General features: G+C 39.0%; 1 protein-coding gene across 3 annotated transcripts; it reads left to right on the top strand.

Moving 5' to 3' along the window:
- Positions 1–88: 88 nt before the first annotated feature.
- On the top strand, positions 89–17060 carry LOC138968918 (post-GPI attachment to proteins factor 2-like). Of its 3 annotated transcripts, none has more exons than XM_070341592.1 (6): positions 89–418; positions 2344–2602; positions 3071–3186; positions 3759–3867; positions 11004–11191; positions 13316–17060. In XM_070341592.1, the coding sequence occupies exons 1-6, from the start codon at positions 257–259 to the stop codon at positions 13334–13336; spliced, it is 855 nt and encodes a 284-aa protein (XP_070197693.1). In that variant the 5' UTR covers positions 89–256; the 3' UTR covers positions 13337–17060. The 3 variants fall into 3 exon arrangements, with proteins under 3 accessions (XP_070197693.1, XP_070197692.1, XP_070197694.1); XM_070341593.1 differs by lacking the exon at positions 13316–17060 and adding an exon at positions 7349–7498 and having other exon boundaries at positions 91–418; positions 11004–11144; XM_070341591.1 differs by lacking the exon at positions 13316–17060 and having other exon boundaries at positions 90–418; positions 11004–12967.
- Positions 17061–23629: the final 6569 nt, after the last annotated feature.

Genomic DNA, 23629 nt, shown 5'->3' with positions numbered 1-23629 from the left:
AAAATGACACAATCAAAGCACATTTTAATTTCTGTCTTATCATTCCCATTCATGCAGAGAATGTCAGTTTTGTGTTGTTAGCTTAAGCTTGACGTACTATCAGTTGTCTGCTCGCTTGCAAACTGTGCGGAAGACGGTTGCATCGGAATGTAAAGGATACAATTTACAAATCCCATCTCTGAGTGTGCAGCGTGGCGTTTTGAACTTGAGAAGAATAAGAGAGAACTCATCATCATTGTTTTATTAATGTGTAACCATGGGCGGGCACAAACCAATTCAAGACAGACCTGTACATTTTGCAATAACGGTTCCAACGATGATCAAGATTACATGTTCTCTGCCCCTCATCGCTACACTATTTTGTGTTGTGTGGTCCTTGATGTTTGACTTCGATGCGTCCACGCGGACCCACTGCAAGGTGATCTTTTTCTTCATACAGGCTAGTGATTAGTTAGCATCTGCTATGGCACTGTTGATGAAAGCACACAGTGGTAGCACGGACCAATACACTTTTCTTTTAGGCCCCCCCCCCCCCCCAAAAAAAAAAATGTCTGTTTACGGTATCCCGACCGACCCTATTTTTTCGCGCGACCCTAGACTTTTTTGGGTAATCTTGAACTTTAGCGTGTTAAATTCATAGCTCAGAATCCAGTGACATTCTTTACTTATTTTTGATACAAGTCCATGCAAGCAAGCCAAAGAACATTTGTCGTGAAATTAATTGACGGATTGAGCTTCAAACTTAAGCATAATTAATTAATTTGGTTGTTCAATCGACGAAAATGCACCAAAAATGGCGTACGTTGTCAACCATGGGACATCATTTACACGAAAGAGTTGTCTCCCTTGTTCGCTCATACGAATAATTCCTTCTTTGACCCATGTAAACGAAATGCATTCGTACAGTTCATCGGAGTTCATTCCGTAACTTCAAAAGGATCTAAAATGACTTGTTATGATTATAAGTGCTGGTTCTACAAATTTGGAGACTTAAATGCCTCTGAATTCTGAGCTACCGCCCTGGGCGTAAAGCAAACAAAACAACAACAAAAAAATTCTGAGCTATGAATTTAACACGCTAAAGTTCAAGATTACCCTTTTTTGTGGCATTTGGGGGAAAAAAAAGTTTAAATTAAAAAAATTAAAATTAAAAAAAAGTCTTTGTTTTTTTGGCAAAATAACTTAAAAGTTAAAAATATGTTTTTTTGGAGAAAAAAAAAATAAAAATCCCAACCTACCGACCCTATTTTTTTTGGCCTATGTTACCGTAAACAGACTATTTATTGGGGGGGCCTTAAATTCATTTTTGAGTTCTCTTATTTGTGATAATGAAGCTTAAACTAAAGTCTGTCTAAATGATAGCTGTTGTAATTTATTTTTTATTTTGTTGAGATTTGAATTTTGTATAATTTTTTTCAAACAAGTTTTCCTGACCTCTTCAGATGTTTTTGATGCGGATCCTGTATCAGTGTATGGAATATTGTATAAAAAACACTGATTGCCTCTCTTTCCCCCATACTCATTGTTTCGAAATGCTCGGCAATCTTGCGGCCGATTCCGATATCAAAGAAGGAAGGGTGGTGGTGTCACGACTGAAAAGGCTAATAAATACATGTATACGTAAATACAATCTGCCAATTTTTCAGAATTTTTGTGTGCTGAAACATTTCTTGTTTTCTTTACGCTTTGCCATTTTCTTTAGGCTCAACAATGGAGTTACTCGCCCTTTCTTGATTTTTTTTATTCTGTTTCATGCTACCAGGGTTCCACACAACCCCAAAAGTCAAGGGTATTCATACCCTTTCAGGAAAAAGTAAAGGGTTTTTATACCCCTTCCAGATTGTTCACAGGGTATGAGTGACAATCGGTGTATCCATGAAATGTCATTTTTTTTCCTTGCCTGTCTGGTAGTTATCACCTTTGCCATTTTGAGGATAGGCTAAAGCGAAGAGTGCCATCGAGATGATCAGTTTAAAGATATCGCGCAGTTTGAGGACAAGGGAGGCAACCTCTGCTTCACGGCGTGTCAGTGTCGACAGAGGTGTGGCACGAACACGGCGTGTACTTTAGTGGTCTCAGTAGAGCAGGCGGCCTGCGTGCTGTTGCTTGTAAACTAGCAAAGGCTATACCCTTTCAGCGTTTGACTCGTACGTTTTTTTTACCTCTTTGGAAGAAAACACTTACGTATTTATACCTCTTCAGAGAGCATCCCCTACGTGATTTGGAGGGTCAAAGGGTATTATACCCTTAATTCTACGTGATGTGGAACCCTGTGCTACTGTAGATTAATTAAAAACCAAATACTGATCTATTCTTGACTGATGATTTTCCTTTCACTTTCAGGTGCACAACTGGCTGCCCACCATCAGTGCAGTGATCGGAGGCTTCACACCACAACGCTACGTGTGGAGGATATGTATAGCCCTGCATGCTCCGCAGCGATTAATGGTTGCCATAGGCTACTACAGCTATCATACATCGGTGCATGTGGGTATGCGCAATGAACTGTACAAGGCTGTGGCTGCTGTGAACAGTCTTCTGCATCTGATTGAGGTTCTGTCCTTGGTTTTCCTCAGCATGATTTCCTCCAGTGAAAATGGCAGTAAGTTCTTTTCTAGGCATTTATTGTTGGGCTACACTTAAATTGTCTTTGCTGGGATGCAAACATACCCATACACTCGTTTAAGCATATAGACAGGTACAGAAACATGCACGCACGCATACATGTACACACACACACACACACATGAGCACACATTCACAATCACATGCACAAGCACCCGCACACACACAAACATACACACACACACACACACACACACACACACACACACACACACACACACACACACACACACACACACACACACACACACACACACACACACACACACACACACACACACACACAGTGAGCTCTGAAAACAAAACTGCATATCATCGGTGAAATCGTGAGACCTCGTGACTTGGCGCCAAGAAGCACTTACGAGGTCCCACGATTTCACCAACGATACAAATTTCAAGGTGTACTAGTTTACCTCGACTATTTTTGTGTTTTTGTTTCTTGCAGAAATGCATGAATTTCTCTTCATTTCATTCATGGTGACTGCTTTGACCTACATGTTGCTGACAATTATTCTGATGAGATGGGGCCGATGTGGCCATGGGAGGATTCCTTCTCTACAGGTTTGATAACTCATTTATAAAGCAAATGAGAAAAGTACATGAAACATTCTGACTAAGAATAAGATACAACTGTGGAACTCCCCTTCAAAGACAACCCCTCCCCCCCCCCCCCCCAAAAAAAAAAAATCGTGAAATCGGAGAAAAACTTGGTTGTTTAATAATAAAGGTAAGTTTGCTACCAGTACCAATATGAGAAGAAAATCTGAAAAGAAAAAAAAGAACAGGTTGGGTGTGTATTTAATTAAAATAAAAAGGGGGTGGGTCTTCAAGAAGTGTGGGGGGGGGTGTTCCACTGTAACAGTTCAAACAGTTGTAAACATATTACCTGTATTCTACAACAAGATCATGATTTTTGACTTTTTTTCTTGTTCTTTGCTCATCGAAGAATCTTCTTTGCAACACAGGAAAGTGTGTTTTGGGCTGAGTATATTAATGTCACACGTCAGCAAATGTAAGCATTCGATCATCTTGTTACCAAGTTCAAATAAAAATTAAATTTCGGCAATCATTGACATTGACTTGAAGTTTTTTTTATTTCATCTTATCTAATTATTGTATTTATTTTCTTGCAGGAAGCAACATCACTGCGCTACAAGACCATACTGTTCCTTTTCAACCTGTCAGTATTTGCAGTTGCAGTCTATTTCTTCTATCGGCACAACGCATATTGTGAACCTGGAGGTAGTGTACACAGTTGGTGGTAACAGGTTTTGTTTTTGTTGTACAATATTCAGTACACCTATCTTGTTCCATAATTGTGACACAGGGTTACATGTATCACCTACATTTGTGATAAATGACATAACACTTTAATCCATCAGTTTATTGCAATTTCAAAGTTCTATATTCTAATCATAGCCGCCAACCCTCCCGGATTTTTCGGGTATCTCCCGAATTTTACAACTTCTCCCTGCTCAAAAGAGTCATATATATATTCAAGACTAAACGGTCCCCCTGGACCCCCTGGCTCCTGGATTTTGACTTCAGAAGGTTGGCAGCTATGCCTAATTGATTGGTACTAACACAAATGCTCAACTTCTCCCAACCTATTACCCCCAGCGTTAATATACACCCCCCAAAACCTCTATTCCAGTTGTTTCTCTCCCTTGTCTTGATTTACATGCATGCGAGTGATCCATAGGACTAATGTTGGGGTTTTTTTGTTTGGTTTTTTTTGGTGCCAAGCACATCATTGTGGGGTTTTTAATAAGAAAACATGCATCCAGGACTAATGTTTAATCAAACAGCTAATTGCTTGGGCTGATGGGGTAGAATTTGACTAATTCTACTCATAATGGGAAATCCTGCAGTGGGGGATCCCATAATGGGAAATGCTTGTTTCTGTGATCGGGAATTACAGGGGAACCTCCCATTTAAGACCTTGATAAATCTGAGAAAATCAAGTCTTGATTTGGGGGAGGTGGGAGACAGTGGTCATATAACTTTACTATTCTTCAATAGAATATTACTGGATTACACAGACAGTTAATACCTACCAATATATGAACATGTATATTATTAACTAATATTGTTTTGCAGGAATTCACAATTTCTGACATTCAAATGAAAACTTCAGAAATATAATGACTGTATTGATGCCAGTCCTTCACCACTTTTTAGACACAGTCTGAACACGCACTGGTTAGGCATAGTCTGAACATACACTGGCTACATATAGTTGGAATATGCACTCAGGTTACGGGGTACATTATAGTCTGAATATGCACTGGTTGTTCAGTAGCTCTTGTGATTTATCATTTTATACACTTTATTTTTTTTAAGGGCATGTTTGGTAGATTAAGAGTTATATAGGTGTTTGTCAGAAAAATTCCATAGGATAGAAAAAAAGGATTTTGGTTAGTTTGTTTATTTTGTGTGTTGTTTGTTTCTGATTCTTCCATGTTGTTAGTGGTGGTTTGCAGTAGCATTCTGTTATGCAGTATTTCAAATACAACAGAGGTTTTGGTCACCATGTTTTCTGTGTGATTATTTGTTGTTGTTTTTGTAGAGAAAAATCCAGAAAAACTACCAGACAGATGTTCATGAAACTGGGAATTCAGCAGAAGGGGTCTAAGTTGACCAAAAGTGGGTGCATTCCCTGTAGGTGCAGTTCCTGTAGGTGTTTCCCCTGTATACAGGGAATGAACCCGGGTGCAGTTCCTGTAGAACAAACAGATCACACTCAATCTCGTGTCCTACGCAAGACTGCCGTGAGCAACTGAGTTCAGTTTCACTTTGATAAGACTGAAGTATTGCTACGCCGCTTTGAGCAAATGCACGCTTTACTTCACTTCACAGCAGGAGTTGGAACATAACATGCGTTTGACAGCTGATGGCACAGCGATACAGTGGTGTGCTGTGGTCAAGTGGTCATATCATCTAGGTGTAATGCATTGTGCTACGCTAACGGTGAAGCTGCCACATCAGTTTCGGTATTAATGTTCATCAGTTGTGACTAAAATGAACATGCTATTTGTTTTGCACTTTGGGGTGAATGTTTGGGGCAGCCTGATCCTAGATCAACAAACGTTTTGGTAAAAACTTTATTTTTGAGGGTGTAGCAAAGTGTCTCATGACCTCCCACGAAACTCGAGAAAACCTACAGGAAATGCTCCCGGGTGCATTCCCTGTATACAGGGATAACACATACAGGAAGTGCACCTACAGGGAATACACCCACTTTCGGTTGACTTAGACCCCTTTTGTGTTAATTCTTCCAGATAATATCCCCACACTTTTTTGATACAAATGTAGACATCATAACCGCCCATTAAATAAAGTTAAGTTGAGTGACTTATTTCTTCTTTGTTTTTTCTCGGATAGGAAAATTCTGTGTACGGTAAATCACAAAGTTAAACGGGAGCACAAGATTCACAGTGTTTAAAAGAATGACAACGTTGAGTAACCTTTTTTCACTCACAAACACACACAATATTATTCAAAGGGTTACTAGCCAGAAGGTGGTTCGTAGAGGTTACATGCTGAGTCTCAGTTAATATTAAAAATAATGGTCGAAGTTGGCGACGTATTATGGAAAATGCGAGCTTCAGCGATCTTTCTCATGACCGAGAACTGAGACCATTATTTTTAATATTCACTGAGACGAGGTGTGTAACCAATTTATTCCTCCTCTCTTCAGTTTTTAAAAGAAAAAAGGTGTTTTTGTGCCACAGTTTGATCGAGTCCTAGTCACTCTGCCAGTCTACCTGAGCAAGCGAATGATTAATGCGTGGTTGAAAAGTTCCGTGAAAATCATTCAATTCTGCTAACATTTGACGGCAGTTTATTTGGTTTGGAATAAAATCAAGTACATACTTATGCCGTTGTTGTGCTGAGGCGATAAAGGCAGATACTTTTGTTTGTTTTTCATGTTTTTGGCATCACTAAGGACATTTTCCTTCCATCGTATTGAGTAGCAGACGAACTTTTCCCCCCGTGTTCCAATGTTAAATACTGTATGAAGTTCGGTTTTCTGAGGCAAGACAGTGTATGGAACCGCTTCATTTTCTTGACATTCAAGGATTTGTGCATTTGCCTTGCGTGTGTTCTGGTCACGAAATGAAATATAGTTGATAATTGACCAACGGATTTCAGTCCTTTTGTCGAAGTTCCCCAGTTTGTCGAATTCTGGAAGGGGAACCACTCTTGTCTCTAAACATAGCGTGAGAATTACTTGCCTTGAGAACTTGCTCGCGTAGATGGTTTGTACAAGGTAGATTTCGAATCAAAAAACAACCAAACTCATGGATTTTATATTGGATTTCATGTGTTGAAACCTGTAGTTGTTAGTTTAAATGCGGTATGTTTGTGTTGTCTACTCCAGATAATTGTCTGTTTCGTACATTTGAGCATTCAGAACTATTCAGTCTCTAAAAGTAGTGCCCACAAAGTGTAGCTTCTCAACTCATGAGCTATCGAGGATTCGGGCTTGTTGCTGGGTGGTTATTTTTTGGTTGCTGGGCGTGTACCGAAAAATAAACAGCCCTTCCAGTTTACTGAGGGAAAGAAGCAGAGGGGGGAGTAAATGTATTTTATTTCCCACTTCATGTACACCGCAATAAAAGGTAAACCTCGGTCTTGGTTCTTTGGCTGAGTGGTGTTTGTTTTTGTCTTGACTTAGATTAGTGTTACTGTTAGACACATTTTTCTGTTTCTCTTTCAGTGTACTCTCTGTTTGCTGCACTTGAATATTTGGTTGTGGTGTCAAATATAATGTTCCACGGAACTCTCTACTGGGATATTGGCCGGGACTTTGTTCTCGGAATGGCTCACAAAGAACTCTTGACTAAACAAAGGGCAGAATGATTTAGGTGTATGTATTACTATTTTTTCTTCCATTTCTCTTTCAAGAGTGATTTCTTTTTTGAACAAATTTGTTCTATTCTCGGTTTGTTTTTTGAGTATCGTGTGCTTCTATACTAAAATGTATATATCTTTTTTTTACCTTTAGTCAAGTTTTGACTAAATGTTATAACATAGACAGGGAATCGAGACGAGGGTCATGATGTATGTGTATGTATGTGTGTGTATGTGTATGTGTGTGTGTGTGTGTGTGTGTGTGTGTGTGTGTGTGTGTACATCGATTCAGAGAAAACTACTGGACTGATCTTCATGAAATTTCACATGAGAGATCCTGAGTATAATATCCCCAGACGTTTTTTTCATTTTTTCGATAAATATCTTTGATGACGTCATATCTGACTTTTTGTGAAAGTTGAGGCCGCACTGTCACGTCCTCATTTTTTAATCAAATTAATTGAAATTTTGGTCAAGTAATCTTCGACGAAGTCCGGACAATGGGATTGAATTTCAGCTCGGCAGCGTATTAATTAGTTAATTTGCTCATAAAAGTTGTCATTAAAATCGAATTTTCCCTAGCAGATTTAAAAATAATTGCATCGTATTCCTTAATTTCTCCTGATTTCAAAAACATATACATATGTCATGTTTACAGTAAAAATGTGCTCAGAATTAAAGAAAATAAGAAATAAGAAAATTAGAAAGAAGAAAATAAGTACTGCGTTCGCACGCTACGCGGAGACGAGCGTGATTAGTCTTGGTTTTTCCGTGTGGTTAGTCGAGACTATTTTGATATAGTCTCAGTGGTGACTGTTTTTTTGGTGTTAATCTGTTCCTTTTATGCCGACAGCTTGACTAAATGTGTTTATATCGCTTCTTGTTGTTTTTGTTGTCGCTTTTTTGCTGCTTTTTTTGCTGCTTTGAATATGAATTTGAGCATTGATGGGTACTGTGCCGGTAATAGATCTTTTGTTCAAATTCAGTTCTAACATTATGAACATACTTTCATGATTGGAAGTAACATATTTTCCAAGAACTCTGCACACGTTGTTCTTGTTTACTGTTGTCTTCAAGAATAGAAACCAACTGCAGCGCGTACACAGAAAAAAGAACTTTGAAGAAAATGGAAAAAAAATGTGTACTTGTACCTGTATAGAGATTAAAGTTTATAGTTGCTGGAAGACAGAAGCAAGATTAAGTTAAGACCTATTTGTTCAAACAGCTCTTAATTAGTTTATGTCAGCAGGCTTTGTGATAAAGCAAATTTAAATTATATCAGGGTTTAATATAGCACTCAGGCATCTTCTGAAAGCTTGTTAGCATAGACAAGGCTGTGCACTTTAGCAAGGTGAGATGAATGCTAATATGCTTTTGAACAATAGTAGCCATATAAGGTTTGTCATTATAAAAGTGACAGGTTTGCTGAAATATTACCTGCTTTTTTTCCTTTGCCATCAGCTTATGTGTGAAAAAAGAGAAAGTTCTAATTTGATGATGATGATGACGACGACGACGATGTATACATGCGTGTGTGTATGTGCATGCATGCGTGTGTGTGTGTGTGTATGTGTGTGTGTGCAGAGCTGCCAACTGCCACCCTTTCAACTTAGCATGCTATGTTTTAAGAAAATTTGCTACGCTGTTACGTCAAGCTTAGAATGGCTATGCTCCAACAAATAGTCACAAGCATACAAAATTTAGGTTTCTCGTGAGTCCTGGTACTCATTTCTGATTCTCACTCCGTGTAGCGGTCAGAAGTTGTGTCATAAAACTTTGTCCACACTGAAAAGTGTCAATGCAGACACTCTCTATTGGCCATTATGTTTCTTTTTTCAAAATTAATTTTTTAAAAAAGTAAATATTCTTGTGCGAAATAGCCTAATTGTGGATGTGTGAATACATTTTAGACAATGCTACAGTAAAACACCATTTTCTAAGCGGAAAATTACATAAAATCGTAAATTGCTACATTTGAGATTTCACAAGGGTTGGCAGGTGTGTGTGTGTGTGTGTGTGTGTGTGTGTGTGTGTGTGTGTGTGTGTGTGCATGCGTGCGTGCGTGCGTGCGTGCGTGTGTGTGTGTTTGAAAACTGGGTGTATGCACCAACATGGCTTCCTGCAGCAGCTGTACAAAATCTATATACATCCTAATTGCTTATTGATGCTTTATATAGTTTGTCATAATTTTAAAGTAATGTGACTCATCTACCATGTTTGCATTTCTTGATTTTGACAAGAGACCTTTTGTTACTTATGCACATTTACTTGTTTCCTTTTTTTTCTGTTTTAACGTTTTTCTCGTTTGTTTAGAAATCCTATATTTTAGTGTCTTTAAAAAGATATATATTAGTCAGTGTCCTATCTTTAATCTTAATATAAATGTATTGTTGTATAATGTATTTACGTATTAGTCTTGGAAATTAATTACTGTTTGTTTGATGAAATATGTGTTGTGGATCAAATAAGTTTTTCTTTAAGTCATTATTACAGGGTTTTCAACCCTTGAGAATGCCTTCTTCACACATTTTTATACCTTTTACATCTTTTTGGCGAATGACTTGATATTTGGTGTACAGTAACTTCAGATGATGGATGATCAGTTTCGCAAAGTTTCAAGTTTGTAAGTCAAAACATTCAGGCTTGTATGCTTCTCATAAGATATGTTCCAAATTTGGGTTTTCACTCAACAGTGCAAAGATTGACATTGAGCGTTAGGGACAATCACCCGATTTAAACCCTCCAGACTTTTATTTTTGGGGTTATCTGATGCTCGGAGTAAACAAAGACATCCCAGATCATAGGTGACTTGAAGACAGCAATTGCAGTGTTTTGCACCATAAATACAGCCAGGTTCAGGGCAATCCATATGCAGGAAAGCGTTTGTGTCACTGACAATTTTGCAGGGGTTGTTTTGGATATATTTTGGAGAGAACATAAATGTCAGACCATTTGAACTACATACCAGAAACTTTATCATGCACAAACTGAACTTTATGCACACCAATTATAAAATGATTTGCTAAGTTAGATAAGATTCACTTTACAAAAATGACATCCTTCCTGTTGAAGTCACACATTGCACGTGGCGCACTAAAGTTATAAATGGCATGAACTAAGTCCTCCCCGGGGAAATGCCCCAATCCTGCCTGTAATTGCTGACTTCAAGTCTTAGCATGTTCATGTGTCTTGTCTTTCCAAGTTTGTATTTTCTGTGCTTGAGGTTTAACAGTGAATTGTTCTGTCAGTGTCAGTTCTTCAGCTCTTACACCCTCTCCTCAAACAAAGTGTCTTTCTAATGTTTTGCTGTCTGTCTGTGTTCCGTTTCGTTACTGTGCTTCTTTCACCGACTCCCTCTCTCTCTCTCTCTCTCTCTCTCTCTCTCTCTCTCTCTCTCTCTCTCTCTCTCTCTCTGACAATGACTATACAGCTAGAGCCATCTTCAATAACTTACCTAAGGTCTAATGGGGTTGTACAGTACATACATTTACCTGTGCATATCTTTCTTTTTCTTTTTGCAGTGTATACAGCGTTCGCCTTCTTCGAGTACCTCACAGTGGTATCAAATATAGGGTTCCATTCCCTCATCATCATGGACTTCCACAACACAGGAGTTCTGATGGTGGACTTGAACTCGCAGGATGATGTGGCTGTTGGCCGCCATCATGGCTCGGAAAGTTTGCGGTCACAGAGAAAAGATGGTTACAATGTGAGCTATGTTTTGGACAGTTTGCCTAGTGCATAGCACTGGGAAGAGTGTGTGTGTGTGTGTGTGTGTGTGTGTGTGTGTGTGCATGCGTGCGTGTGTGTGTTTGTGTGTATTAAGTGCGTGTGTGTGTGTATGTGTGTGTAAAATTACCTCATAAACTGATCACGAGTTTTATTTTTAAAATGTTCATACTGTAAATATTTTCCCTTTCTTTCATGTTCCTCAGAGCCATATGAAACATGAGCACAAGGCCATATGTAGCAGACATTTGTTTGCTCAACAGATCAATGAATATTTATTTGGAATGGGTCTTCTGACTGATTTACTAGAATTTTCTTCTATGAAGACAAAAATAGTCTTTTGCAACCATGATTCTGTGGATGCTGTTCTCCTTTGAGTTGTCCAAGTTTAAAGTGAAACACAGAATGTCCACACATACAAAAGTTGTGAAATACCACAGATACTATTTTTCACACAGTAATTGTCAAAATCTGAGGCTACTTTCAAGTTCAGAGGCCTTTTCCAATGACGTGCCTTGTATAGTCCCGAAAAAGGGTAACTTCAGATGAAAATTAAATTAAAACTACCGTACTTTCCGGGTGACAAGGCGCTTCGTTATACAAGACGCACCCCCTTCTTTTTAAAAAAAATTGTAATCCAGTCACCCATTGGACGCAGGGGGCCGATAGGGCGCACCAAAATGACCCAGTTTTTGCCATGAGAGGTGGTTCCCCTGTCATATCTGAGAGAGGAAACACTTCCTGCACCGGGGTCAGTGACCGACTTTAACTGAGTGAAAATATGTGTGCTCTGTGTGTGCGGCCAGATCAAAGGCATTGTGATAGCTGGGTGGCCTTGTTTATAGACACGACCTTCTTCCCAGGGGTCAATGACCCAGTTTTTGCCATGAGAGGTGGTTCCCCTGTCATATCTGAGAGAGGAAACACTTCCTGCACCGGGGTCAGTGACCGAGTTTAACAGAGTGGAAATCTGTGTGTGCGGCCAGATCAAAGGCAGGGCAGTACCTAGTAGCTGAAACATGCATTATCACAAGTTGTTTGACTGGTACTCAAGCGGTCTCTTTGATTTTTTTCGTATTTCATACACGGATTAGGCGCTTCGTTATACAAGACGCAGGGGTCGAACTCGAGGAAAAAAGTCGCGCCTTATGACCCGGAAAGTACGGTATACAGAATTAAAAGACGGATGACGTGAGGTCGTGTTTCCTGCTTGTTCACTAATATGAGAGCTGATAATTCGAGACATCTGAGTGTTGATACATTTATTGATTTCTGTGGAGGAAAATTCTCTCTAAGATTAAGAAACCCTTCAACAAACATTTGTCAGAAGAAGATTGTTAGAATGTTACAATTGAACCTCCCTTTTAAGAGCACCCTCTTTGTAAGACCATAGTTTTACAGATTTTCTGTTCATAACATCTGGAAATGTACTTCACTTTTAAGATCTTTACTGTTGCCTCCCCACCCACCACTGTGGCACTATATAGAAATACATACAGTTTTGAGAAAGGGGTTCCACTGTAATGCATGATGTTTGTATTTGCATGCATATTTTTTTCTGGGTAAATTTATTTTGGTTTAGAAAAATGACTTACAGACCTTTTTAAGACCTCCAAAAATCTGAGAAAATCGGGTCTTAAAAAGGAGGGAGTCTTAATTTAGGGGTAAATTTACAGAGCTAGGTTATTAACAGAAAATCTGAGAAAATAGGGTCTTAAAAGGGAGGCCAGGGAGTCTTAAATTGGGGGGGGGGGGGGGGGGGGGGGTGTGCTCCACTGTATATTTTTTCCTAAGCTGTTTACGAAACTTGTTTAAAAAGAGTTTGCTGTTTTGTATTTTGTTCTTTGAAGCATTTTAGCACTTGTTCTAAAGAGTTTTAATAAAACCAAAACTTCAATTTTAACCAACTCTTATTTGTTTCTTTATTTTCTATTTTTGGCAGTGAAGAATACATTTACATGTATACACTAGTATCTTTTGAACAGGAGGACCATGACTATTTCATACATTACTTGTAAAAATTATCTTATGTTTGAAACGTAATACTTGTAAAAATGGATCTGTGATCAGTGTTTTCAACTAATTTGTCTCTGCTACTTTTCAGGACTGTCCGAAAGGAATGTAGAAAGTAGATAACATACTAGAAATCATGTTGTGCTGGTTGGTCATGGTGAATAGTTTGGGCAATGTAAGTTTCTGTTGTTGTTAGTATGAGTTTGCAACCATTTAGTTTAGTTTTGAAAGAGTAATCACTTTTCCATGTAGACTGCACCAGCTTTGTGGATTGATTTCTTGATTTGTTGACAGATTTAATCTATTCATCGGCAGAGTATTAATCAATGGCAAGAGTTTTTTTCATAAAAAATAATTTGATAATAGGAAATTTGAAGAACAGTTTCAATGCTCAGGATAACTGTCATATAACAGACGGCAAAGCAAATCTTCTCAAGAAGGGACGTTTTACATGAAAGCCTATTTATTTGATAAGGGAGAAAAACAAAGAAAAACAATCGTGTAATGTTCATTACATTTAGTCAAGTTTTGACTAAATGTTTTAACATAGAGGGGGAATCGAGACGAGGGTCGTGTGTGTGTCTGTCTGTGCGTGTGTGTGTGTAGAGCGATTCAGACCAAACTACTGGACTGATCTTTATGAAATTTGACATGAGAGATCCTGGGAATGATATCCCGGGACTTTTTTTCTTTTTTTCGATAAATACTTTTGATGACGTCATATCCGGCTTTTTGTAAAAGTTGAGGCGGCACTGTCACACCCTCATTTTTCAATCAAATTGATTAGTGATCGACAAGAAGAAGAAGAATTAGAAGAATCAAATTGATTGAAATTTTTGTAAAGCAATCTTCGACGAAGGCCGGACTTCGGTATAGCATTTCAGCTTGGTGGCTTATAAATTAATTAATGACTTTGATCATTAAAAATCTGAAAATTGTAATACATTTTTTTTTTATATATAAAACGATCCAAATTTACATTCATTTTATTTTACATCATTTCCTGATTCCAAAAACATATAAATATGTTATAGTTGGATTAAAAACAAGCTCTGAAAATTAAAAATATAAAAATTATGATCAAAATTAAATTTCCGAAATCGATTTAAAAACAATTTCATCTTATTCCTTGTCGGTTCCTGATTCCAAAAACATATAGATATGATATGTTTGGATTAAAAACACGCTCAGAAAGTTAAAACCAAGAGACGTACAGAAAAGCGTGCTATGCAGCACAGCGAAACCACTACCGCGCTGAACAGGCTCGTCAGTTTCACTCCGTTATGCTCAAGCGGCGCACTATGGTCATTGTGAAAAAATGCAGTGCGTTCAGTTTCATTCTGTGAGTTCCACAGCTTGACTAAATGTAGTAATTTCGCCTTACGCGACTTGTTTTGTTTGATACATTAGATAGGCTAGATTTCATGTATAAGGTGTTGGGTGAATTATATCGCTTTCTTAATGCAATTTTATTACTGTACTTCTGGTTTTAGGTTGAAACTATTATTATTTGTTACTATATAAACTCGGCCAAAACATATATCGCAGCCATTTTCTCACCCCAACTAAAACAGTCATTCTGTGTCATATCACTCAAACTTGTTATGCCATGTAAAGCAGTCAACTTGGCTGTCTGGCACACTTTTCAGACCAAAGATTTCTTTCAATGAAAATTCTGAAGGGGCATAACTTGCCAAGTTTGACATACGAGGAGAAAGTCAAACCAATGATCTGTCCAGAACTGGTTGTTTTGTTTCGCTTTTTTGGTGTATTTCTTGTGTTATGCCATTCCTACTGATGCAGGTGTCGATTGCATCAATTTTGAGGGGTATCATGGCAATGAGCACTGTATTTCAGCAATAACCTTACAGGGTTGCTTCGAAACTTAGACAGTCTTCAATACTTTTTTTTTGCCGAGTTTATATTCAAAGACTATTAATTCTAGTCACTAAGTTTTTGTTTCCTAGTGGGGTTTCTGCAACATTTGGGATGGGCTTAATTAACAATCCCTTCACCTTTTAGCTGCCACCCTGTTCAGATACTCTTGCATGAATCCACTGACCATAGTACGTTCTTTGGATTAGTTCCTTTCACAAGCTTTCCATCACAAATCACCACTTCGTTAAAAAAAAAAGTCACGTTTCTCTATTGCTAACACTTTGTCATAATGATGTCTGCAGTCTGTATGTATCTGGTCTTCCATCGTCTGTTGGTCGCTGTGCTAAAGTTCTTCTGAGTCTGTGTAACTGTTTAAAGTATTCTCTGTTGATTCAGATTGTGTTACCTCATGGTGGTGCTTCGTTGTGAATGGGTTTTGTAAGGCAGAAGAATAAACTGATTTCCCTCCCCTGCCACGTAATCCTGATGGATTTTGTAAGGCAGGAGAATAAACTGATGTCTCCAACGCACTCTCCCCTCCCCCCCTCCCACGTAATCTCGATGCACCAATAAACAGTTCGATTCAAATCTGGTGATGATGACAAAAGGATGGTTGATAGACTAGCACCTGACCCTCGGTACACTGATTTAGACCTTACACTTCTAAAGATGCCATCCCGTCGCGATATAACCTTCGTGGTTGAAAACGACGTTAAACACCAAATAAAGAAAGAAATATGCCATCTGTCTATCATTCCTCAGATTTTTTTCAGCCTGACTGTCTGTAGATCTAGGCACTACTTATAACACATGTGGGGAATGTGGTGAAAACAGTATATTTCGCTTCAGCGGCATTTGTATGTTGTTGTCTTTAGTTGTTCCTTGATAGACAAAATAGTTTAAGTACAGTGGAACCCCCCTTTTAAGACCTTCACAAAGCTGAGAAAATTAGGTCTAAAACTAAAAGAGGAGGGAGTCTTAAGATGGGGTTGGACTTACAGAGGTTATGAACAAAAAGTCTGAGAAAACGGGGTCTTGAAACGGAGGGAGTCTTTAATTGGGGGTCTTAAAAGGGGGGTTCCACTGTAGTGACGATTTTGATCTCTATTGTGGTGACGAGTATGTTGATGTATTGTGGTGATGCCTGTTGTACCATGGTGGTGGCTCACCTGGAGCATCGCATTTCTGCACTCTAGGTTTTGATTAGAATCCTTCCATCTGCTCCCTTGTTTAATGTTATCATCACAATATGTACTCAGACTTGACTTTAATCAGTCATTCAAGCAGTTTAACAAGTCAGTCAATGCATGGCTTAATGATTGAGTGAATGAAGGATTTAATTGAGTGATTGAATTAATGATTGATTGAATGAATGAATGAACGAATGAATAAATCAATCGATCAATGAATGCTAGAGTCGTATAGTTGCAAGTTACTGGGACTTGACAAGTAATTGATCAGACTAGTCTGTGTGTGCACTGCTATTACACTGTATATTGTTTGATGTTTATTTTTAGTTTGACCCACAAACACTTGTACACATGCACGCAAACACACACATGCACGCAAACACATAAGCACGCACACACATGCACGCAAACACACACAAGCATGCAAACACACACACACACATGCTGACAAAAGATATCTTTTCAGAAAAAAATAGCAGAGGGTAATTTTTCATTAGTTTAATGATTCAGGTAACTCATTTCTGTGGTCTTATTTCACAAAGTATGTTTTAAGGTGTAAAAGCAGTTGATGTTATTTAAAATGTAACACTGAAAGGCATTTGGACAAAAACTACCCATGCAGATGAGAGGGACAATGTTGTGGTTTTGCCGTGCTGTTATCAATTGGAACTCTCTCTCTCTCTCTCTCTCTCTCTCTCTCTCTCTCTCTCTCTCTCTTGTAGATTCACACCTGGAATGAGCTAACTAAATTACTTGTTTTGGTCTAGACTTATTTTTGTTCTCGTCCATTTGTTTGTTTCTGTTTGTGTGTGTGTTTGTGTGTGTGTGTTCTTATCGGATGATAACAAAAGATCACAACAACAAGGCATTCTGTAGCAAAACAAAAAAACACTTCATTTTTTTTGTGCACAACATCTATAATTCCTCGGAGCAAAACAGTTTGAAAACTTACTGCCGGACAGGCAAGGGATTCTGAGTGCCACTGTTGAGTTCACTTCCGGCTGCGAAGTCTTGCAGAACTGAGGATTCTTTGCTGTATTATGGGTAAGTTTTGATGCATCTGTCGTCGGATTAAAGGGAACACACGTGCTTCAGTCTTACAATGAGCAAGTGAAAGAATCCGCGAACAAAAACAAAATGATTACGCAGTAAAACATCAGCACCGCAGTTTTACCGCAGCATTCATCGTTACAATTATTTATCTGTGGATTTACTGAATTTTGCCGTGGCATTGTTTATTTCAGGTACAGGCACTCAGACAGACAGACAGAAGAATAAAAACAAACAAGAATTGTAAGGATTTGAAACGTTTTAAGTTATGACACAACAAGACATTACAGTCACGGTACTTCGACCGAAAAGTATTTTAAGTGGACAAACGTGACACTTTTTATACAGAGAATGAAATAGCTTAGAACAACTTCCATGCCTTAGGCAAGAATGATGGCCAGTCATTTTTTTTAGTCCAATTTTTCATGGATTGACGGGCAATCGTTCTTGCCAACTTGAAGTTGTTGTCTGTAACATTGTTACAGTACAGTTGAACCCGCTTATAAAAAAGCCCAGGGGAAATTATTTTGGCTTTATATCAGGAGACTGAAAACATATTTTTTCTCTTATCCGAGGAAAAACAAATAGGCCTATCATATTTTTGGATGCCCGCAGGCAGGTGCATGAATGTGTATGTGATAATGAATGTGTATGTTTGTAATTTTATGTCGTTGGGATAAGTGTGTGCGTGCGTATTAATATGTGTATTTTAATGTGTTTATTCCCGACTTGTAGTAGGGTTTGGGACATAGCACATGGTGGCCGCCATTATTAGTCTCGGCTTTCCCATGTGTGTGTGGGGCCTCAAACATCCTGTTAGAAAACACGTGGGCAAGAATTTAATTGAATTCAGAAAAGTGTCGCGGTCGCGTCAAATGTATCATTACGTCATGTATTTTAAACAAAGGGACGTAATCCGTTCTCGTTTTTTCCCCCAAGCTTAAAGCCATATGTACTCGATGATTATACACGCTAATTGCTTTACCAACAGCTGGAGACATGCTAAATTAAGTTCCCTGCAAAATATTGTGGTCTAGGACCCCTTCAATGTTGAGATATGTTAATTTTCATTTTGATCTGGATCGTCCTATTTATAGATTTGCCAACAGAGGTAGCGTTGACGCAAGGGAAATAACTCCGCGTCTTTGTTTACATCCAAAGTTTTTGAGACTCTAAAACAAGCTGTAATGCATGTATATGGTCCGCGCATGGCGACATATCGTCATTACATGGTCTTATGGTGCGTTTGACATCGATTATGGGCAAACTACACTTTGTAAACACGGGAGCGCGTACATATGCCTTTAACTGAGTGACTGGGAGTCTGTCGCTGTCTCTCTGGCAAAAATAATCGGAAATGGTGAAACATCCCTCGCGTTTTAGCATGTGCAGAGAATTATATGCGAGGAAGTTTCACTGAGGAAATACTTTAGCAAAGTGAGTGGCTGCAGCTTGGTTACGGTGTAGGGGAAAGGCTCCTAATATGGACCGGCTCCTAATATTATATGGACCACCTCCTGTTCTGACAAACTAACGGCGCTAGAGCGTTCAAAACAATTTTATTCGCTTTATTTACCCTCTCTGGATAAATTGCACATGTCAAAACAGTTTCAGAAACACAAACCTCAAAACCATTAGGCTTTTTCTCTTTTTTTCACTTTTGGCAGCGTTCACTCTAAATTTGCCGCCTAAAACGAACTCGTTTCTGTTCACAGCCAAAGCTTTTATCACACAAAAATGGCTATATATGACAGCTAAGACAGTATTTGTTACATTTTAGCAGTGTGTACCCCGAGTTTCTACTGGAAACAAAAAATAATAGCAAAACCTCAAAGTATGTGTGAGTCCCCTAATATGGACCACCTTCAACAAATCGAAGAAAATAAAAACTAAAGGCAATTTTAATTAATTCATTAAGAAGCTTGCTGAAAATAACCTGTAACTAGCCCTCGAGATTTCAAAAAAATATAACAAATAGTCTTTTTTGTGTGGAAGTTGATAATTTCCCTTATTTTCACTCTGTTTTTGATAAGCTTCTTCAGTTTCCTGGTGTGCTTCAAATAATGCTCTCATCAACCTGAAACAGCTAAATCTAAAGCATATTTGAATTAGTCTGACTTGCACACTAAGTTGTATCATGTTATTTTGAAATATAGGGGGCTTTTTACAGTGATTCGTGAAGGTCGCTTCACTGGTCCATATTGGGCGCCCAGGCTCCTAATATGGACCATTTGTGTTTTTTTCTGTATTTAATTTTTGCTGAATGTCTATCAAAGCTATTTCACTCTAATTAGGCCTAACGGTTAAACTAAGAGAGAAGGACTACCAACCACAAAATGAAACTTCTTCACAAGAAAACAAGCTAGTTATCAGCAATAAACAAAAAGTGGTCCATATTAGGGGCCCTTCCCCTACATGGGTTCTATGTGCTGATCAGCCTTACAAAGCAAGCCATGTGTAAAGTTCCACGTGTTTTTTTTCCCCACGTGTTTTATAACCGGAAGTTCTGGTTCCCCCCACAAACCGTATGGCCTTTACCTCGGGTCTGTCAATTATGCAGGGTCACGAGGTCCTGCAAGTCGTGAATCGAGAGATTGAGAAAAAAAACCACTTAAAAATTCGTGCAAGAGGCTGAGTTGCTCATGTAAAACAAAGAATCATATACAGTTACACACAGAGACGAGCACACAAAACCGAACATGCACGCATTGGGAAGGCAAGTACTTTGTAACAGATATGAGCGTGTATGCATTAGCAGCCAGAGAAGCACACACACATAGGGGAAAGGCTTCTAATATGGACCGGCTCCTAATATGGACCACCTCCTGTTCTGACAAACTAACGGCGCTAGAGCGCCCAAAACAATTTCATTCGCATTATTTACCCTCTCTGGATAAGTTGCACATGTCAAAACAGTTGCAGAAACACAAACCTCAAAACCGTTAGTCTTTTTCGTTTTTTTGACTCACATGCGAAGCAAAAGTGAGTCTATGTACTCACCCGAGTCGTCCGTCCGTCCGTCCCCCCCGTCCGTCCGGCCGTCCGTCCGGCCGGCCGTCCGGAAAACTTTAACGTTGGATATTTCTTGGACACTATTCAGTCTATCAGTACCAAATTTGGCAAGATGGTGTATGATGACAAGGCCCCAAAAAACATACATAGCATCTTGACCTTGCTTCAAGGTCAAGGTCGCAGGGGCCATAAATGTTGTCTAAAAAACAGCTATTTTTCACATTGTTCCCATTTTCTCTGAAGTTTTTGAGATTCAATACCTCACCTATATATGATATATAGGGCAAAGTAAGCCCCATCTTTTGATACCAGTTTGGTTTACCTTGCTTCAAGGTCAAGGTCACAGGAGCTCTTCAAAGTTGGATTGTATACATATTTTGAAGTGACCTTGACCCTGAACTATGGAAGATAACTGTTTCAAACTTAAAAATTATGTGGGGCACATGTTATGCTTTCATCATGAGACACATTTGGTCACATATGATCAAGGTCAAGGTCACTTTGACCCTTATGAAATGTGACCAAAATAAGCCGGTAGTGAACCACTAAAAGTGACCATATCTCATGGTAGAAAGAGCCAATAAGCACCATTGTACTTCCTATGTCTTGAATTAACAGCTTTGTGTTGCATGACCTTGGATGACCTTGACCTTGGGTCAAGGTCACATGTATTTTGGTAGGAAAAATGTGTAAAGCAGTTCTTAGTGTATGATGTCATTGCTAGGTTTAGTTATTTGACCTTGACCCTGAAGGTCAAGGTCATGTAAAGGTCAAGGTCAAGCATGTGAGTCGTATGGGCTTTGCCCTTCTTGTTTCACTTTTGGCAGCGTTCACTCTAAATTTGCCGCCTAAAACGGACTCCTTTCTGTCCACAGCCAAAGCTTTCATAACACAAAAGTTGCTATATATGACAGCTAAGACAGTATTTGTTACATTTTAACAGTGTGTACCCCGAGTTTCTACTGCAAACAAAAAATAATTGCAAAACCTCAAAGTATGTGTGAGTCCCCTAATATGGACCACCTTCAACAAATCGAAGAAAATAAAAACTAAAGGCAATTTTAATTAATTCATTAAGAAGCTTGCTGAAAATAACCTATAACTAGCCCTCGAGATTTCAAAAAAATATAACAAATAGTCTTTGTGGAAGTTGATAATTTCCCTTATTTTCACTCTGTTTTTGATAAGCTTCTTCAGTTTCCTGGTGTGCTTCAAATAATGCTCTCATCAACCCAAAACAGCTCAATCTAAAGCATATTTGAATAAGTCTGACTTGCACACTACGTTGTATCATGTTATTTTGAAGTATAGGGGGCTTTTTACGGTGATTCGTGAAGACCGCTTCACTGGTCCATATTGGGCGCCCAGGCTCCTAATATGGACCATTTGTGATTTTTTCTGTATTTTAATTTAATTTTTGCTGAATGTCTATCAAAGCTATTTCACTCTAATTAGGCCTAACTGTTAAACTAAGAGAGAAGGACTACCAACCACAAAATGAAACTTCTTCGCAAGAAAACAAGCTAGTTATCAGCAATAAACAAAAAGTGGTCCATATTAGGGGCCCTTCCCCTACATACAGACAGACACACACACACATAAACAGCGAGTAAACATTCAAAACAAACGTTGTGAGTCACATTTACTGACACATTCCAATAACAAAATATGTTAATATTTTCACGACTATTCACTCGTAAAGTGCTCAATAACAAAAAACATTGTCATCATTTTCACGAGTTTTCATTCACAAGCACCTGTGAAATAAATCTCATGTTCCCCGGGGAATAAATCCCCGGTTACCATAGTTGCAGGAAGCCCTATTACATGGATAATCAAAAGCAAACCCAATAGAAACGCTCGAGGATTCTTCGGCTCTTTTCATTGGCGTTTCCCCAGACCTAAACAGACGACAAGACTCTGCTTTGCAAAGTTCCCAAAACCAACTGGCAAACTGGCAAAAGTAAACAAAAAAACAAAACTACTTCAATAAATTCGTCACAAACAAATGAAACCTACCGATATGTTATGTCTTCTTACAAAGTCATGGAGTGCGTGTATCTGTGTTTCGATACACAGACGTTCGGAGAAACACGAACGTCAAGTTCAAGTAAAACGACACCTGGCACACACATTTTGACCCGTGCACAAGACGTTGTATCGATAAACGAAGCACAAATAAGAAACAATAATAAAAGCAATGAAAAACAAAGAGGTACGGAGTCGGAAACAAGATCGCGATTCTTTCCTTCGCTGCACTACGAAAATCTTCTGTGACCTTTGACCAAACGTAGCTTTCACATTCGATCACTCAGCTTAATATTTACAACAGAAAGCCGAGGGGGTGGAATACCGAGATGAACCTACAGAACTGTGCATCCTCAAACCTGACATATTCATCCCAACTCCACTGCGGACTTCCTGGCAGCCACTGGTCTGAGGATTTAGCACGGCCATCAACATCGAACGCAGAAGAAGAAGAAGAAGAATCCCAACTCATTTAATGAACTCAAAAACACAGAAAGTTGCTTTCACACGCCATCTTTGATTGGCAGTGGTTATCAAACCGGGACCCGTGTGGTTATCAGCACGGGACCCGTATTTCAAAGCATGGCTCCCTGGGTTGATTGTGCACTTGTTTTCTTACTACCAAAATGATGACAAAACGATGTTAGATGGTTTGTTGACAGACCAGCTTTTTTGTCGGTCCTCGGGGGGCATATCGACTTTTGTTTCATATTTATTGACCGCGGCCTTCGGCCTTGGTCAATAAATATGAAACAAAAGACGATATGCTCCCCCTCGGACAGACAAAAAAGCTGGTCTGTCAACAACCCATCAAACATCTTATAATGTTCGTTCAGGTTACTAGGTAACAAAAAAGTCGGTTCCCATGCATGGTTGCGAAACGAAGATTACAAATGGATAATCAAAAGCAAACCCAATGGAAACGCTCGGAGTTTTCTTGCCTTTTTGTCATTGCGGCGTTTCTCTAAACAACGACACTGAGTACACACTGTCTCTCTTCTCATTGGCGTTTCTCTAAAGAACGACAGTACACACGGTCTCGCAGTATTTGATGTTCATTTCGCGCACTACACAAACACACACGCACGCACACACAACCACACACACACACACACGCGCGCGCGCGCGAGGTGAAGCCTGGAAGCGGAAGACCTCGGTTATTCTGCTATAAGTGCAGGTGGCTGATAACACCTACACACACACATCTGGGTTGCGCGACTTTGTTGCTGCTAGCTTTCCACTGGGAG

Source organism: Littorina saxatilis, linkage group LG6 (assembly GCF_037325665.1).
Source record: "Littorina saxatilis isolate snail1 linkage group LG6, US_GU_Lsax_2.0, whole genome shotgun sequence".
Classification (NCBI taxonomy): Eukaryota; Metazoa; Mollusca; class Gastropoda; order Littorinimorpha; family Littorinidae; genus Littorina; species Littorina saxatilis.
This window is presented reverse-complemented; position numbering and strand designations above follow the sequence as displayed.

Bases quoted from the DNA above. Each gene is read 5' to 3' on its own strand.
- LOC138968918 (XM_070341591.1), top strand. From the start codon at position 257: ATGGGCGGGCACAAACCAATTCAAGACAGACCTGTACATTTTGCAATA. The intron at 3,187-3,758 runs GTTTGATAACTC...ATTTTCTTGCAG, and splicing joins GGAGGATTCCTTCTCTACAG to GAAGCAACATCACTGCGCTA. The intron at 3,868-11,003 runs GTAGTGTACACA...TTCTTTTTGCAG, and splicing joins CGCATATTGTGAACCTGGAG to TGTATACAGCGTTCGCCTTC.